The 18,847-nt window shown below is 35.8% G+C and overlaps 1 protein-coding gene across 1 annotated transcript in view; it reads left to right on the top strand.

The window, feature by feature from the left end:
* LOC306867618 (E3 ubiquitin-protein ligase RNF123-like) overlaps positions 1–18,847 on the top strand; it is a 148,890-nt gene that overhangs the window by 35,585 nt on the left and 94,458 nt on the right. The window contains exons 22-28 of the mRNA XM_079413383.1: positions 3,933–4,033; positions 5,037–5,229; positions 6,498–6,643; positions 13,930–14,013; positions 14,128–14,235; positions 15,579–15,756; positions 15,867–15,941. Coding sequence (XP_079269509.1) covers positions 3,933–4,033; positions 5,037–5,229; positions 6,498–6,643; positions 13,930–14,013; positions 14,128–14,235; positions 15,579–15,756; positions 15,867–15,941 — 885 coding nt within the window. The remainder of the gene's footprint in view (positions 1–3,932; positions 4,034–5,036; positions 5,230–6,497; positions 6,644–13,929; positions 14,014–14,127; positions 14,236–15,578; positions 15,757–15,866; positions 15,942–18,847) is intronic.

Below are 18,847 nucleotides of genomic sequence, written 5' to 3'. Positions count from 1 at the left end.
TACATATAAATGAATGCCATTGTTTGCAATTATAAGGTTACAGGGTGTTTTTGGAGTAAGATCAATTTCTCTTTCATGAGATTGCTTCCTCTTTTTGGCCGGGTTATGTTTCTCCGTGACGTAAACTGTAGGGGCGAGGCTTCTAAACCGGGGTGTTTTTAGGGGCGTGATATTCAAATGACGATTGTTTTCAGCCGCCACATTTATCAATGTGCGATCTTTCGTACGATGGGATTGGCGGCATACGAATGTTTCATAAATCACACGTGAGCTCTGTCGTAAGTTGATTTGTGCACTCGTTTCTACGCTAGATTGATAAATGAGACCCATTGTCACAACAATCCCCGTTCACACGGATCCGCAAACACAGCTAAAAACACAATTATTCATACCAGGCCAGTAGATGGCGATGTTACTTTGTAAAGAAGCATTATTTCCCTACGCACAAACCTATAGACTGAACACGTAATACACATGCTCATTACGTCACTGTTTTCACTAGGGCTGCAACTAACGATTATTTTGATAATCGATTAGTTGGCCGATTATTCTTTCGATTAATCGATTAATCGGATTAAAAAAATATTGACCAAAAAAAAACACTATTCCACATTCTGCCCAATGTCCTTCAAACAAACGTGACAACTGAATGCTATGAAAACATACAGTGCTTAATTTATTAGACCACTTAGCATAATAAAGAGAAAACATATTTTAGAAATTTGTCAAAAATTTGTTTAAATTTAAAAATGTTATTGTCATTTATTAGACATAATAATAAAAAATGGCCTCATAACAGCTTGCATTCTTGCTGGTATTGTTTATGTACTTTTTGACTGCAATTGGGTATCGCGAAAAAAAAAATACTCAAATAAAAAATACAAGAAAAAATAAGTGCTCTGGTTTTGTTTCATAGATAACAGCAATAATGATATTATAGCATTAAAAATAGCCTACTACTGTTACTAAAGAGCTTACACATATTGGAGTACTAACCAGTACAGAAAGCCGAAAAATGATTTTGGTTATCACCAATACTGTTACTTTAGAGCAGCAGTGGCACAAACCTTACATAAACACATTGTTAAAAAACTTACATAAATTTGTGAAGCATTGTAAAAATTGAATATAGTTTAAACCTCTATTAAAAATTAAAATAATAAAGATAATAATAAAGACGAATAAAAACACAAACTCAGTGTTAACCAACAGGTAAGAGTAATGTTCTGCAGGAACTACTTTGATCACAGTCACCTCGTCATTTCTTTATCCTGTAAAAGGCCGTTATGGAGCGTCTCATGTTTATATTCAGACAGACAATTACACGCTGTTATCCCTTTAAAGTTCCTACTCTCATAAAATATTTTAATTTATTTTAAAACTTAAATTAACTTTCAACAACAGATAATTCAGCACAATGGATATGTTTGCGCTGAAAAGCCTATTAATTGTCTCCCTCTCTACTGTGTTCTGTCCGTCTGACGCGCGTGCGCGCGCCCGCCGCGCCGGCGCTCATTCGGTATTTTAAACTTAACACAGACTGTCAGGACGGACCTTTATGCAAAAATGGATATGCTCGCGTGAATTTGTGGCATTTATAGATAAGGATATGACCGTAAACTGAACGTTTTTGCGCTGAGGACGCACACGCATCTGTCAAAGCGCCTGACAGGGCAAGCCATTACTCTTATGCATTAACTTAAAGCTTAAAATAAAGAATTATCATGTTTTGGGCAGCTTGGATCACGTGCTTCTCCGGCAGAATCTCATTCTGTTTCCTCCACTATTTTTAGATGCATTTTGTCCATAGAAATGCATTATTCAGTGCCGTAATTTGACTAACCAGCTGAAGTTGGACGTGCACTGTGGGCAGACCTGATTAATCGATAATGAGAATCGTTGTCGATGATTTTCATAATCGATTTTATCGATTAGTTGTTGCAGCCCTAGTTTTCACAAATTTGTGATTTTGTAGTTTGCACAGAGACGATAACGGTATTGCTTTCAAATACTTGCACTTGGAAACACAATTTCAAAAGTTTGTGTTTTCAGGCCCCCAAAATGCAAAATGAATAGCCAAAATGCATAAAAATGTACCGTTTTTAGTTGAAACGGTGTCACGTCGTAAACACTGATAGACATATCTAGAATCCAGACTATTTTAGTCATTTGCAAGTGAACCAAAAGTAGCAACAACCCAGAACACCTTTACTTTTACCATCGACATTTACTTTAATCAATATAATCGTCTCTTGGCTGTATAACGATTGCGCTTATTGATTGCGTAGTATTGATTTAGGTAAAGTTTAAAAGTAATTTCTGTCAGCTTTACAATGACGATCATCATAATAATAACAAATCCCACTGTCCAATTTGACATTTCTCCAGCAGATTTTTATTGAACTACACTAAAGCTCTTTCAACTTTTAACCCCAGCCTTCACTAACCAGCATCAGTTTGAGGTAAAACTGTGGTGCTCTTTCTCTGAACCTTTCTCCATAATGACTGCATCTAATGGCTTCATCAAGGTCATTACATGGTAAATCCTGATATTTTTACCCGTAGCATTCAAGCGGCAGCTGTACTCGGACCCGAGCCAGTTTATTTCGCTCACCAGCTGATTTTGGCACACTTGCTTACGGAGAATCGTGACTAAGTGCTCAAGTGACTCTTATTAACGTCGCTTGTGACTGGCTGGTGTACTTTCTGTTCCCAATTTTGGCAGTGCAATATTTGTCAGATTTATATTTACGGAGTCTGAGATTTATCAACATCAATTGACAGACGGCCAGAGGTCATTGCCACAGGTGTAATGAAGACGCTATATCAGCCTGACACCAAATTAATGAAACCATATCTCTTGGGTCATCCACTCTGTCAGACTTTATCATCTACTTGGATTTAAATTATGATTCTGTTTGAGACGTCGTACAATAAATGATTAGATTTATTTATCAGATTGTTTAGTGATCTTGATAATGGCATAATTATGTTCACCTTATTTGCTGTAGCTCAGTTTACCCCAGGGAAAGGACATTATATGTATGAAGATATAAAATTCAAGATTTTATTTCAAGATTCAAGATTTTTGTTTGTCACATACAAGTTATTTAAATATACAACGAGCAGTGAAATGTAGGTGTAGCATAATTAGTAGATGGTGCAATAAAAGAGAGAATACAAAGAAATGAATAGAATTCTCTTTATAGAAGAAATTATTAATTATTATTTTAAATATAATTATAGGCAAAGTGACTTCTTTTGGTGCAGTTTTGCCCCCCCCCCCCCCCCCCCCCCCCCCAAAAAAAAAAATTGTGTTTAAAACTACCCAAACACAGAGATCTTCTTTAGACTTACTATAAGCACACTGGGCAAAGGGTCACTTCAGTGCTTAACTTACACCTATCAATAACAATGGATAAATGTGCATATACTGTACAACACTCCCTGAACTCTCAAAGCTGAGATTTACCCTTTTCTCTCTCTTTCTGTTCTTCCCGTGACTCCCGAACTGCTTTTACTGCCCCATTTTTCTCACATTTACGCCTCTATTGGACAGCCGGCCTTGGGTAGCCTTGAAAATGTAGACCTTTGGAGTGAAGTGGAGCCCATATCTCTCCTAAAGCAGTTGTTATAAGCCCTCTGACGACTTGAAGCCAAGCTTTTTTTTTATTGCTGTTCTGTCCAGAAGACGACAAATGTGCATTAATAAATAATAGACTGAAGTGTTCATAAAATCCTGTGAGCTTGTCGTCCTCTGAGATGACTTAGCGAGTGTTGAAATCTGAGCCAAATTCACTCCCAAAAGCTTCTTTTTTTGGTTTATTTTATAAAACAAGTCTAAATTCTACTCTTTCTACTGGCTGAATGAGTTAGTATGTTGTTGTTTTGCATATTAAAGTTGATAGTTTGACTGGTTTATTATATTTTAGATGACCTGGCCACGAAGGCCAACATCATCATAGACCCGGCGGAGATCCAGGCCACATCCATGGATGATTTGGATGAAGATGAGGAGACTGGAGCTGCACAGGTACATTAATGACCTCCAAGAATCATTTTCACAAAATATTTGAAAGTCATTTTATATGTAATTGTGGGATAGATGACTATAAAACATGTTAAAGGAGTATTCTGAGTTTAATACAAATTGAGCTATGTCTCTTCTGCTCATCAAGGCTGCATTTATTTGATCAAAAATACAGAAAAAATTTAATATTTAGAAATATTATTACAATTTAAAATAACTCTGTTAAAATGTAGTTTATTCCAGTAATTTAAAACAGAATTTCCAGCATCGTTACTCCAGTCTTCAGATTCACATGATCTCTCCTTCAGAAATCATTCTAATATGCTGATTTATTATAAGTATTGGAAACATTTGTGCTGCTTAACATTGTATGCTCCTTTTATTTTTATATAATTTAAATATAGGATCATAATCTTGCATATGATCATTATATAATATAGGATCATTATTTTATATAATTTTTAAAATGTATATTATTACTTTGAATGTTATATTTTTATAATACCATGTATATTTCTATAGCACAACTAAACACAACAACAGTTGACCAGTGTATGTAATATGCTGTAAAAATAAGTTAGATTTTTATTTATGTATTCATTTATTTATTGTAAAGGTAAATTAGAGATAAATATTAATACGTAAAATTACATGAATAATAAAATAATTTTATAATGTAATTTACAAAATAAATTATATTATTGTATATCTTATTCTAATTCATTATTACACTTCATTTACTTATATGTATTGTTATATATATATATATATATATATATATATATATATATATATATATATATATATATATATATATATATATATATATATATATATATATATATATATATATATATATATATATATATATATATCTATCTCTATCTATCGTCCGGTGTCGAGCGCTTTGTTTAGCGGAGCTGGTCTAGTTTTGTTGGTGAGGAGGACGTTATGCTGAATTTCATGCGGCTGAAGATGAATGCTGTGTTGTGTTTGGGAACGGCAGAGACCGTCTGGCGCTGTGGCCATGGGTGGCGCTTTGGCCCGTCCCAGCTGGTTGAGTTCCCCTACGCTGGGCAGAGCCAACCGCTTCCTGAGCACCGCTGCCGTCAGCCTCATGACCCCTCGACGACCCCTCGCCCCGCCGGAGAAAGTCAAGGTCCGGACCCTCGCTGTGGAGCAGAGAACTGAGGAAGACGGTGAGTCCAGCAGCTAACTTAGTTTTGCTGCTATTTTTAAATAATAATAATATTACATACAAATGTATTTTTATTCTTTATAATATTTATAGTTTTCTATATATATCATATTTTATATATATTTTTTTATTATTTTGAATGTTTAATTTTATAGTACTATTTTAAATATCAATTAATGGTTATTATTTATTGCTTATTTAATTATTTATTTATTTAGCAGATTCCAACACCTGAAAAATATTATATATTTTTGTCTAGTTTCCCAGTGAAAATATCTAAATATCCATTTTCTCTGAAAGCAAATGTTAATAAGTTTTTTTTTTTTTTTTTTTTTTAAGAAATTTTAATTAATTTACAAAATTTTGTTTTTAAGATATTCCAGAGAGTTTTTCTTCTTGAAGCAAGATATTTACAATTAAATTTAGTCATTTAGCAGATGCTTTTATTCACAGCGACTTACAAATGAGGACAATATAAACAAACAAAACCAACAAAAGAGCAATGATATGCAAGTGCAATGACAAGTATATATTTATTTATATATTTCTTTTTTTCTTATACAGTTTTTCTAGTTTTTCTTATACAGTTAGCAAATTTTATTTTAAGCATAAATTTAACAAAATTCCTTTAAACAAGGAAGAAAATGCATATATGAAAGCAATATTATAGTATAAAATAATGTTTTACTTCTGTTTATTAATTCTCAATTTATTTGAAACAAAATTAGAGATATTAAGTCTTTTAGAGAACGTCTTCTTGAATCGAGTTTGTTTCTTATGCTATTGGCAAATGGTTTTTTGTCTATTCAAAATTGACTGAATTTTTGTGCTGTAAAGATGTAAAAAATGCAAATCGTGAAAAAAAAAAAAAAAAAAAAACCTTGAAGATATATTTAATACAAACAATTGATTTACTTCTCATATAAATTTATTACGATTTGTTTTCAAAGAAATATATTCAATTCAATTTAAAATAAAATGTATGCAATTCAAGATATAGTCAGAGAACATAAATGCATATCTCCAATACAATATCTTAAGCAAATATATGTGGTTTTAAGATGATATTTTTTACAGGACATCATGACAAAAAGCATGTTTGCAGCACATTACAATCTCAATCCACAGCTTCACAGGAAATCAGATGGAAAGCAATTAGCTTAGCAATGAGCATCTCAAACAAGAAGAAAAAAAGAGTCTCTAACTGAACTCAAGAGGCATATGACTTGATTTTAACCTCTTTTCTTTCTCCCCCTCTGCCGTCTCCAGTCGAGGGAAGCCATGGTAACGATGGGCTGTTGCTGGGGCGACCGTTTGAAGAGCCTGACCAGCCAATCACAGAGAAGTCGCTGCTGGAGATTCTGGACGGGGTTGTGATGATGTACAATCTGAGCGTTCATCAGCAGCTCGGCAAGGTAGGGCTCTGAGAGACCGGCGGGACATGCTGTGTTACTGACGACTGACCGTGCTCTGCCTTCATGGCATTCCAAAGGGTTCGAGAGCGTCACACATGAATCGCGTCTAAAGGTGAATGTGTATGAGGTTTAGGGCTTCATTATATAGTGCACTTCAAAATGCATTACGTCTATCCTAAGTGTGCAAAAAAATTTAGCTTATGTTTCACCTAATAATCAAAGGAAAAAAGGTATTTATTAATGCAAAATAATAAGATTATTAAATTTTTTTAAATGTTAAAATTTTAGGGCCAGTTTTACTAAACTGAGCAAATTATCGCAAGAGCGAAATTCCAGAACCGTGCCGATGGGCATGGAAATTTCTGTGGATGATGTACTAATAACCGCGCAAATCGACCAACGCAATATACTAAGCGCAGCGCAAATTAGCGTAGTCGCAAATAAAGAATTAAGAAATAAATAAACCACAGTATGTTGAAAAGAACCGGAGGCCAACAAATGAAGTTTTGATAGAGCTGGTATTGCGTGACTCCAAGACGTCTTTTATTTCCTGAAGCAAATTAAATATAACATGGTCTGTGTACTATATGTTCGGATAATGTGTTCTTTTGGTATTCCAAATAAATTAGTACGTGTGGAAAAAATCCTCTTCCTTCTACCACGCGCTCTCTGTTCTCTGCGGTGCCTCCTCCTAGCAATAATAATGGCAGCCATTTCAAGCGCAAAATAGTTTAAGACGTGCTTTTTTGGGGCGTTAAATAATGGCGCAAATGCCAGTAATTTGACGGGCGCAAACGTTAGTAAATCTCGTTGCGTGATTCATTTTAATAATGTCCTCTCATAAAATTTGCGTCTGAAAGGGAAACTCCTAGAAATGGTCAAGCGCAAAAATAACTGTGTCCAGGCTTTTTCAGAGCTAATTCTTCACTGCGCTTCTTGAGTAAATCCTGACAGTACTATTTTAACGCCAAAAGACGGTTTGCGCTGACGCAAGCTGTTAATAAAACTGGCCCTTAATGGCTTAATGCCAGAGATAGTATTAAGACCAATACTTGAATTGAACCATATTTAGTATTTGATCCACAATATTATTATTATCATTATCATTATTATTAATTACTTTATTAATCAATTCATTAATTTGTTTATTTATATTATGTATATTACATTTTAATTGCTCTAGTTTATTAATATTGAGTCAAGAAGCAGATATAAAAGCAAAAATAATCAGTAAATAGCAGTTATCACACAAATATTTTAAAATAACCTGTTATTCAAAACAAAACTATTTTTGTCATGTTTCTTTTTAATGTAATGTCAGGAATATTATTTTGTCAATTTTGACAAAAAATAAAAAAATAAATACATACATACATAATGTGTGTGTGTGTGTGTATATATATATTGATTGTGGCGGGAGGAGCAAACGACAGACACAGTGGGCGTTTATTTTTATTAAACAAATATTAAAATAAAGTGTCCAAAGGGGGAAAAGTGTCCAAAATAAACAGGGATCTGGTGTCCTTGTTGTGCTGCGGGGCTTGTGAAGGAGAGCAGTGTTCAGGAGGGAAGGGTCCAGGGGAGGGGCGGAGTCTGGTGGCCGCACGCGCTCCCCTCTCGGGTCCGGGAGCGAGTGGCGGCGGCTTCCTCTAGCGGCGACGTCCTACTCCTAAGCCCCCGGAGCTTCTGGGGGACTCGACGGCCCGGCATCATGGCCCGTCAGCTGTCACGGGTGCGGCAGTCTCCCATCTCGACGCTCCCTTCCTGGACCCACGAGGACACCAGCGTGCATGCACGGGGGAAGAGACCGGTCTCCCGAGGAGAGGCGCGCTCGGCATTTAAATGGCGGCGGTGATGAGGCTCTATTCACATCAGGTGCGCCTCATCACACGCCGCCAGCCCTGGCTGTTTCAGCTCCCCTCCTCTCTCACACACCCACTCCCGTCGGGAGCCTGGTGAAGGGCGGCGAATACAGGACGGGGTGGTGATGATGATAAGGGGGGAGGCAGCCGACTCGTCACAATATATATATATATATATATATATATATATATATATATATATATATAAATGACTGCGCTACACCCGTTTGAACTCGACGAAGTCAGCAAAGTAACTTTTGAGAAAAAAATCAAGTTTTCTGAAGGTTCCAAAACAAAATCACCCAGCAACATTGCATCGTTTCCTCCTAATACTTTCTTAATATTAATTACTATATTAATAATCACAATATAGCCATTTTTTAATAAAACAAATTCAATTAGAAATAAGACGAGAAGCGAGCGGTGAAAAGGTACTCCCTTCAGAAAACGTACAAATAAAGATAATATTAGATGTTTAATTACTATTTGGAGCATTGGGATCACTAGACAAGGGCTTAATGAACTCATTTTTGTGAAAACTTGAAATTCAACCAAACAGGCATTTTTTTTTACTATTTTTTTTTTTTTTTTTTTTTTTTTCTGTAGCTCAAAAGTATTCAGACTCATTTTGCTAGCACGGGTCACAAATGTATATAAGTGTGTGTGTTGTAATTTTCTAATGCGATTTAAATAATATTATAACATTTTAAAGCATTTTGAAGTGTTATTTTCTGGCCACATTTTTTGTAAAAAGTACTTTTAGAGTATTATCTTTATTTTATTTTCGTATACAATGTTATATTGTATTTTGTTAGTTATACCCAATTTAATAATTGGAAGTTTAAATAAACTATTTATGTCTATATTACAATAAAGTAAAATATATATTATATATTATATTATTGTCAACAGTCTTACAATTAATAAACATAACTTTCATTATCTTTGTGCTAAATGGAAGTACTTTTTCCCCTTTTGATTTGAAAGTTAAATTAATTGTATATTTCTTTGTAAGCGCCAAAAAAGTTCAGTCCTCATTCTTCATTTTGCTCTCGAGTTCCTTCAAGTTCACTTGCATGGATTTTGCTAAAAAACTGCTCTTTGATTTAGAGAGGGTCTCGTGTGCCAGCTCATCTCGACCGACCCACTCCACTGATAAACGCTGTTTGTGTGAGTCACTGCTGGGTAAAACACAGACTCTGTCCTGCCAGCAGCCGTTGTCATGTTTCACTCTCTCAACAGCGAGGAGAAAAGAGTCAAACAGAAATACTGCGCCACACTCAATGGTCGTGATGTCTATATAATTCATGCTCTTCGTAAAGTGCTTCGCTCAGCAGAGTTCTGCCGCACATAAACCTTTGTCTCCCCGTGTGTCCTTATGCTTGAAGAAAAGGGATTTCAATCATGGAGAGTGATTGCTCTCTGTAGTAAAGAGATTCTCTGCCTCTCATTGTTGAATTACTAAACATATCTAGTCTTTTTTTTTTCTGTTGCAGTTTAGTTCATCCAAAAACAAAAGTCCTGTCATCATTTCTTCTTGTTCTGAACAGGTTTTGGCTTGTCCAGAAGAACATCTTTCTCCATTGACGGCCATTCAAAAGCACCCATGTATTATACACAATGGGATTTGGGTGTTATTACAGAGGAAAGATTTCCTGTGAAAAAATGACTAAACTATTGTGATTTCATATAAACCTATAGTATAGATTCTGAAGACTTGGGAATATAGTGCATGATCGTCTGGAGTCCTTTGTTTTATTCATAAGGTTGAATTAATCCTACTGGCACTTTTGCTTTAGAAAATGATTGTGACGAGCCAATCAAATGCATTATTGAAATGGCTGAGAACTGACTGTCAGATTGTGAGCTGTGAGTAATTTATCAAACAAGCTGTCATTCATCAAAAGAAAAGTGTTACGTAACTATGGAAACGGTGCATCGACTTGGCTCTGTATTAATGGTATTACAACATCCAGCATGATGAAAATAATCTATTAGAGGAAAGGATAACAGTGTCATTGAAAAAGGAAAACAGTAGCGTTCTAGCTCAATGCCTGGGGATGGTGGGAGAATTTATCAGTCATAAATATTGATCCTCGTATTTTTGTTTCAGTGTTTTAATGCAATAGTCCAATAATTCCCAATAATATATCTTCATAAGACTTTTAAAATCATAATTATGCTTTAATGAGTATTTGTTTATACTTAAACATTTAAAAATAATAAAATCAAATAAAATCAAGACACACACACACATTAGCATATTGCCCGCCCACTTGTTGGTCTTTTCGCGTTGGTCTGAATAAAAATGGAAGTTCTTTCTTTGCCACTAGGTGCCACTTTTGGAGCAGTAAAATAGCTGTTTCCCTGGTAACGGCTGTACACAAAGCAGCACTGCGCTCACAAACACTGCTTCTATTATGATATGGAAATTATATCGACCAATCGGACCAATCACCGTAGATTAGCATCACGCAAAGGGAGGGGTTTGGAAAAAAATCATTGAGCGAATCGGTTGGGAGTCGTTTAGCAAATAAGGTAAAAATAAATGCATGAAAGTGTTTTTTGACCTTGCATGCATGTCAATCTGTTGTTGGGCACTCCCAAAACCACAATATGAACCTTTCATTACCCATACTAGGGGCACTTTAACTAAGTATTTTAGTTATCAAATACTTTTGATAACTAAACATTAAGATTTCAAAATAATCAGTCGTTAAAAAGAGCAAAACACACCCACACAAAACAAAACAACAAACAAACAAACAAAAACTAAATGGAACGGAGCAAATAAAATGAATGAAGGATAAAAACCAAAGCATAAAATACAATAAATAACAAAACAGAACAAAGAATGAAAAAAGCAATTAGGGACAAACAGAATAAATCATAAACAAACAGAACAAACCAAAAACAAACAAAATAGATGGAGAAAATCCACAAAATTAAATAGAACAAAGCATAAAAAACTGAACAGAATAAAAATAGAAAAATACATAAAAAAAGCAAAGCATGAAAAACTATCAATTTCTATTGAATGCATAGTACTGTATATTATACATATTGCCACATGCAGTTCAGGAGAAATAAAATGACTCCTAGGTAATCTCTTATATCTAATATCCACACATGAGTGAATTGTAACACATCGTTGCATTGATTGACATATGGTTGCATTTTTAATATATGTTTTAATTCGCACATACATCATTTTAATCTCACACACAACAGTGGGGGTCTGACTGTAATTTTTATGATTTAATAATGCATAATATTTCAGTTCCTAAAAATGCTACCAGTCAACTGGTGAGTAACAACAATTTATTTCTTTGTCAACGCCAAGATTTATTCTCATCTGGTCCTTGTCTGAGTGCTCGTTCTTAACCCTGTTAATTAGTCATTTAGAGAATCGTTTTCATCCAAAGCTATTTGCATAATCAGTGTCCCAGGAGTAACCTCAGGTTAAGTATAATTCTCACCTTTTGTGGGATTTGAACCTGCAACCTTTTGGTCACCAGCCAAAATCTTTAACCGCTAGGCTACACCAGCAAGAGGAAAATTTTGCCTTGCTTTGCACTTCAGTTTTCAGAAGTAATTAATCCCAAGGTTTCTTCCTCCAGGGAGTTTTTCAGTGCCACTGCTGATGCGAATCACTGCACCAGTGGGGTTTATGAGACACTTTTCTTTGTTTCTCTTTTAGAACAATATCCGTTTGTGAAAGGTGCTCTACAAGTCAAATTTAATTAAAATTGAAATGGATGGCATGGTAAGAGGAAGCAGTTGTTGATATTGATGTGATCCTTCAATGACGTACCATGCTTTGAAAACGAATTGAAAGTGGCTCAGTTCACGCTGTGATTTCTCTCCAGCACTGTTGGATCCTGATGAGATTTACGCTGTAGTCCATCAAGCGAAACTGTCTGATTTGACTTACATGGACTTTGTTAATTGGCTTGGCACAGTGGTGACAGGAGACTTGTCCTTATTATTGATATGCAGAAGAATTCATCCACAGCGTGAAGTGTAACCACCACACCTCATCATTTCATCAAGCTGTAATGCATTTTTTATTTCCTCTGAGTTTGAGAGAACTGCATGACCATAGTCTCAATATATAATCCACGACTCTTATTTTGGGAACTGCCTAAAGCGGTTTCTCAAGTGGAGATGAGCTGCATACTGATTTTTTTTTTTTCTTCATCCAAAACGCGAAACATAGTTTTTGAACTTAAAATTTTCAAGCTCAATTTATAACAACACAAATGCGTTTTGCATTTTCAGGATTGCCACAAGGGGCGCTGTTGTTTAGCACTTATATTAGTTTTCTGATCAACAAAATCAGGTTTACAAAAGAAGATCTAGATGCTGGATTTGATCAAGTTTGCAAAGTTTGTGGTCATACATCTTTAGTTAGTTTAGTCAAGAATTCAGACTGACGCGGATAGTAGCCAGAAAAAGGGATATTTAAGCACAATAACTTAAGATATTTATTTGATTTGTGTATTAGTCATATGGCATTTCATTGTCAAAGTGGGCAGTTCTTGACTAGAACAAACTGCAAAATGGACCATATGCTGATGGTCAAAAATCTGGCACTAAAAAAAATCTTAGACTAAATGAACCAGTGTTTTTTTTTTTTTTTTTTTTTTTTTTTTTATTGTTAACTGAAACTATTAAAAAAACATCAAAACTGAAAAGAAATGCAACCTAATACTTGTTACTAAAATGTTAATTTCAAATTACTAACATTTAAAATAAAAGCTTAAAATATAAAAGTGAATTCAAAACATTAATAAATACTACAATAGTATATCAATATTTCTAAAATAGCACTGCGAGAAACATAAATGCACATGATTCTAGCTACAAAATCTAAATTTCAGAAAATAAGACTGTTCATAATCCAGTACAGCTATGAGCATTCACACAACTGCCACAAGGGGCGCTAATGAGCACTGACAGAAAACAACTACTTCTGCTGCCAGTTTTCTGTTTTATGTAAGTTTTAAAGAAAATCTTGTTTAAAAAGTGAGACATTAAACATTCCATTTGAAGTGAACTATATTGCCCCCTTGAGTATTGGAGATTATTTCAGCCACAATATTGATTTAAACTGAAATAGGATTCACATATGTTTGCCTATAATTGATTACATAACATCGTTTTGTATGTTTCTGGTGGTAAAGCAACCTGTTCGGCTGTATCAGGAGGGCTTGTACTCTCTTCAGTACTGAAACCATGTCTCCGCTCACAGGACAAGGTTACTGTGGTGATAATTTTCCCTTACTTCCAAAATTGGTGGCTATTTTGAACTCCAGCAGGATGGCTAGCGATTATGTTGCCGCTCGAGAACAAGGGCAATTTCCACAGTGAAACACAGAATCTGATGCTGTCTTTGTTTTTCTGTTTGCATGTTTTCTGCAGATGGTGGTTGTATCGGATGATGTTCACGAGTATGCCGTCGCCCTAAAGGACACGGACGAGAAGATCGCCCGATGCCCGAGCAGAGTAAGACCACCGTATTGAAGTGTTATGTCACATTTATATTCATAAAGTCTTAATTAAGAACGCAATTAAGCTCTGCATTTAATTAGTATTCATTTTCTTTTCTTTTTTCGTCAGAGGCCGGATGTTTTGGAAGAGTTGCAGAAGAGCCAAAAAGTGTTTGCTGAAAAGCTGAACCACCTGAGTCGTAGGTTGGCCTGGATCAATGCCACCATCTACTCCAAGGTACTGTTGAAGGCGCTGGCCAAAAACATAGGGTGAACCAACTGTCTCACTAATTTCAAACAGTGTCATTTTTGAATCTGCAGCAAGGGATATAATTTTACGATGAAGAGCCCAGTGTGTGGTGGTCTGAAGACTTTTAGGGCTTTGCATTTACGATGTGCCCCATAAACTCCAGACATTTAAATTCAGCCTCGAAATGGCTTTTCAAAAGGGCATTTAGGAACAGGAAGTAGTATGTAAACTTGCAGTAAATGTCAATGCATTCATCACAGAACTCTGCAACTTTAAAGGGGTTGTATGATAACCATGCGTTCATTCATTAAGCTGCAAAAATCGCATAAATATAAATCAATAAAATTAATCAATTTTAAAAGGGTTCATATGATATTTATTTACTAAGCTGCAAAAATTGCAGAAATATAAAATATAATATAAATTTATAAATATTTTTATACATATCTATTTGTTTATTGATTGATAATTTGATTAATTTATTATTAGTATTTTCAAGAGGTGATTTGTTTGTTAGTTTGTTTGTTTATTAAGATGCAAAATTTGCAGAAATATAAAACAATAGCAATTAATCAATTTTAAATGTATTTATTTTACTATGAATTTGTAGAAATATAAAATAATATTTATATATATAAATATTTTTAAACATATTTATTTGTTTATTGACGGCTTGATTTGGCTGAACAAATAGCTCCAGAAATATAAAATAATGATGATTAGCCATTATTTATTATTCATTTATTTATTTTCTAAGCTGCAAAAAATTGCAGCAATATAAAATAATACAAATTAATCAAATTTAAAAGTGTCATATGATATTTATTTTCTTCACTAAGCTGCAAGAATTGCAGAAATATAAAACAATAATTAAAACAATAGCAATTAATTAGCTGTAAAAAAAAGTCCTAATTTAAAAAAAAAAAATCAGAAATAACAATAGCAATAATGATAATAAGCTTTAAAGGGGTCATATTTATGTATTCACCTGGGGGAAAAAATCCAATAAAATATTAAAAAAAAATAATAATGAATGATTTTTAATGGATGATAATAATTTTTCAGCAATGGTAAATGGCTATGTAGTATGCAGCTGCTTATAATAGATATGCTTTACAGGCAAGAGGTTAGCCAGTCATAGTGGAGGTCATTTGTAAATAAAAGTCTCTAAATATACAGAAGCAAGATTCAGAGGGGTGGAATTTTAATGGTGTAAAACTAAAATACGAAGTGCATTTCAAGGCGTTGCATGCAATTTCTGGATTCTCAGCTCAGTGCAGATGGAAGCATGTGTATGTCCTGGTTTATTGAACTGATATCTGTGAACGCAGGATAAGATGCTGGACGTGTACTGGCTCCTGCGGGTGTGTATCCGCACCATCGAGCACTCGGACAGCACGGGCTCCCTGTTCGCATTCATGCCCGAATTCTACCTCAACGTGGCCATGAACAGCTACAGCGCCCTCAAAAATTACTTCAGCCCCTCCAACTGCATGGAGGAGCTTCCAGGTCTCTCAGTTATTACTGGTCACAAGATCTGCTGGTGAATATGTGAACTCTGATCTTGAGCAGTTGTTTGTGTCACACTCATGCTGTGGTGTAATGTTTGTCTCTCTCAGGTTATGAGGACACGCTCACTCAGCTCGCAGCCATTCTCGCCAAACACTTCGCTGATCCGCGTATCGTTGGCACCGGTAAGAACACTATAGCCCTTCATTTGCTTAGACTAATTCATAAACATAAATCTAGAAATTCATAAACCTATCTATCTGTCCATCCATCAATCCCACAAACTGTTTATTTTTCCATCTATTTGTCAATCCATCCATCCATTTTTCCATCTTTCTGTCTGGCCCTCTGCCCATCCATCCATCCTTCCTTCCTTGCTTCCTTCCACCCATCCACCCGTCTATTTTTCCATCCATCCAGCCATCCATCCAACTGCCCATAAATCTGATCTCAATCTATTTTCCATCTGTCAGTCTAATCATCCATACTTACAACAGTCTATTTTTTCTGACTTTCCATCCATCCATCCATCCATCCTTCCTTCCTTCCTTCCTTCCTCCCTTCCATGCTTCCACCCATCCACCCGACAGTATATTTTTCCATCCATCCATTCCACCAACAGTCTATTTTTCTATCCTTCCATTCATACATAAATCTGATCTCAATCTATTTTCCATCCATTTGTCCATTCATCCATACTTACAACAGTCTATTTTTTTTCTCAATCCATCCATGTCTTCATCTACTCCATCCATCCATCTAGTCACTGTTTTCATCCATCCATTCATCTCCATCTACTCCATCCATCCATCCATCTAGTCACTGTTTTCATCCATCCATTCATCTCCATCTACTCCATCCATCCATCTACTCACTTTATTTTCCATCCATCCATCCATCTGTCTCCATCTACTCCATCCATCCATCTACTCACTGTTTTCATCCATCCATTCATCTCCATCTACTCCATCCATCCATCTACTCACTTTATTTTCCATCCATCCATCCATCTGTCTCCATCTACTCCATCCATCCATCTAGTCACTGTTTTCATCCATCCATCTGTCTTCATCTACTCCATCCATCCATCTAGTCACTGTTTTCATCCATCCATCTGTCTCCATCTACTCCATCCATCCATCTACTCACTTTATTTTCCATCCATCCATCCGTTTCCATCTACTCCATCCATCCATCTAGTCACTGTTTTCATCCACCCATTCATCTCCATCTACTCCATCCATGCATCTACTCACTTTATTTTCCATCCATCCATCCATCTGTCTCCATCTACTCCATCCATCCATCTAGTCACTGTTTTCATCCATCCATTCATCTCCATCTACTCCATCCATCCATCTACTCACTTTATTTTCCATCCATTCATCCATCCATCTGTCTCCATCTACTCCATCCATCCATCTAGTCACTGTTTTCATCCATCCATTCATCTCCATCTACTCCATCCATCCATCTACTCACTTTATTTTCCATCCATCCATCCATCTGTCTCCATCTACTCCATCCATCCATCTAGTCACTGTTTTCATCCATCCATCTGTCTTCATCTACTCCATCCATCCATCTAGTCACTGTTTTCATCCATCCATCTGTCTCCATCTACTCCATCCATCCATCTACTCACTTTATTTTCCATCCATCCATCCGTTTCCATCTACTCCATCCATCCATCTAGTCACTGTTTTCATCCACCCATTCATCTCCATCTACTCCATCCATCCATCTACTCACTTTATTTTCCATCCATCCATCTGTCTCCATCTACTCCATCCATCCATCTAGTCACTGTTTTCATCCATCCATTCATCTCCATCTACTCCATCCATCCATCTACTCACTTTATTTTCCATCCATTCATCCATCCATCTGTCTCCATCTACTCCATCCATCCATCTAGTCACTGTTTTCATCCATCCATCCATCCATCCATCCATCCATCCATCCATCCATCCATCCATCCATCCATCCATCCATCCATCCATCCATCCATCCATCCATCCATCCATCCATCCATCCATCCATCCATCCATCCATCCATCCATCCATCCATCCATCCATCCATCCATCCATCCATCCATCCATCCATCCATCCATCCATCCATCCATCCACTTTAATTTTCATCCATCCCCTACTATCCGTCCTTCCATCCATCCATCCATCCATCCACTTTAATTTTCATCCATCCCCTACTATCCGTCCTTCCATCCATCCTAACTGCCTCTGTTAATATTCTATTCCCGTTAACTGCAGGAAAAGACTGAGAAAAAAACAAGCGGCCCAAAAATACGTAGAATAATCAATTCGTTGGCTGTTTTAATGGGAATTCTTTAACCTAATATAGCTCTTGGCTTGTGCAGTTCATCACTTCGCTTCATTTCTCACGTAAAGGTATAATTAAAAGCTTCCTCTCTCAGCTCTCAGGCAACATGAAGTCATTTGCGTGATGAGTTGTAGCCGTAGTATTTTCTTAATCCTGTTTAAGGTTAGGGCTATGAAAAACCCTCGACTCCTGAATCATGAGCGATGTGCTATGCAAATGAACAGATGTTATTAGACACGACCCATTTGTTTAAATTTCATTTCATAAGCAGGCTTTTCATTATGTTCGCACTCCGTTATGCTCATGTATTTGTTTGCATATTTATCTTGTTTTCTGTGGGCTCTTTTACCGAATACATATTTTTTAACAACAGTTGTTGCAAGGTCTGTTTTTAATATGGATTAAAAGCTTTTTATATCTGAATAGCTTTTCTTTTGTTGGCCATTCTAGTGGTTAAAGTATTATTTTTTTTTCCTCTTTGTTTTGATCAAGGACTTTTTCTTAACAAAAGGAGGCTGAGGTGTTCGAAAATCATTGAAGCTTCTTGTTTCATTTATTGGAATTGAACGCTAATAGATATAACAATCAAACATGCAAATGCAAGAAAGAAGCCCTTTTTAAAGATGATGTGAATGGCTGTTTGCAGCCCACTTTATTTGCGTAACATATTTCAGAGTAAACAAGGACATGCAGAGTGGGGATTTCATTTATCAAGAATTAATTGAATCATAAAAGCACTGAACAATGTC

This window comes from Barbus barbus, assembly GCF_936440315.1.
Source record: "Barbus barbus genome assembly, chromosome: 49".
In the NCBI taxonomy this organism is placed as follows: Eukaryota; Metazoa; Chordata; class Actinopteri; order Cypriniformes; family Cyprinidae; genus Barbus; species Barbus barbus.
Note: the sequence above shows the minus strand (reverse complement) of the source record. Positions and strands in the feature narration are given on the sequence as shown.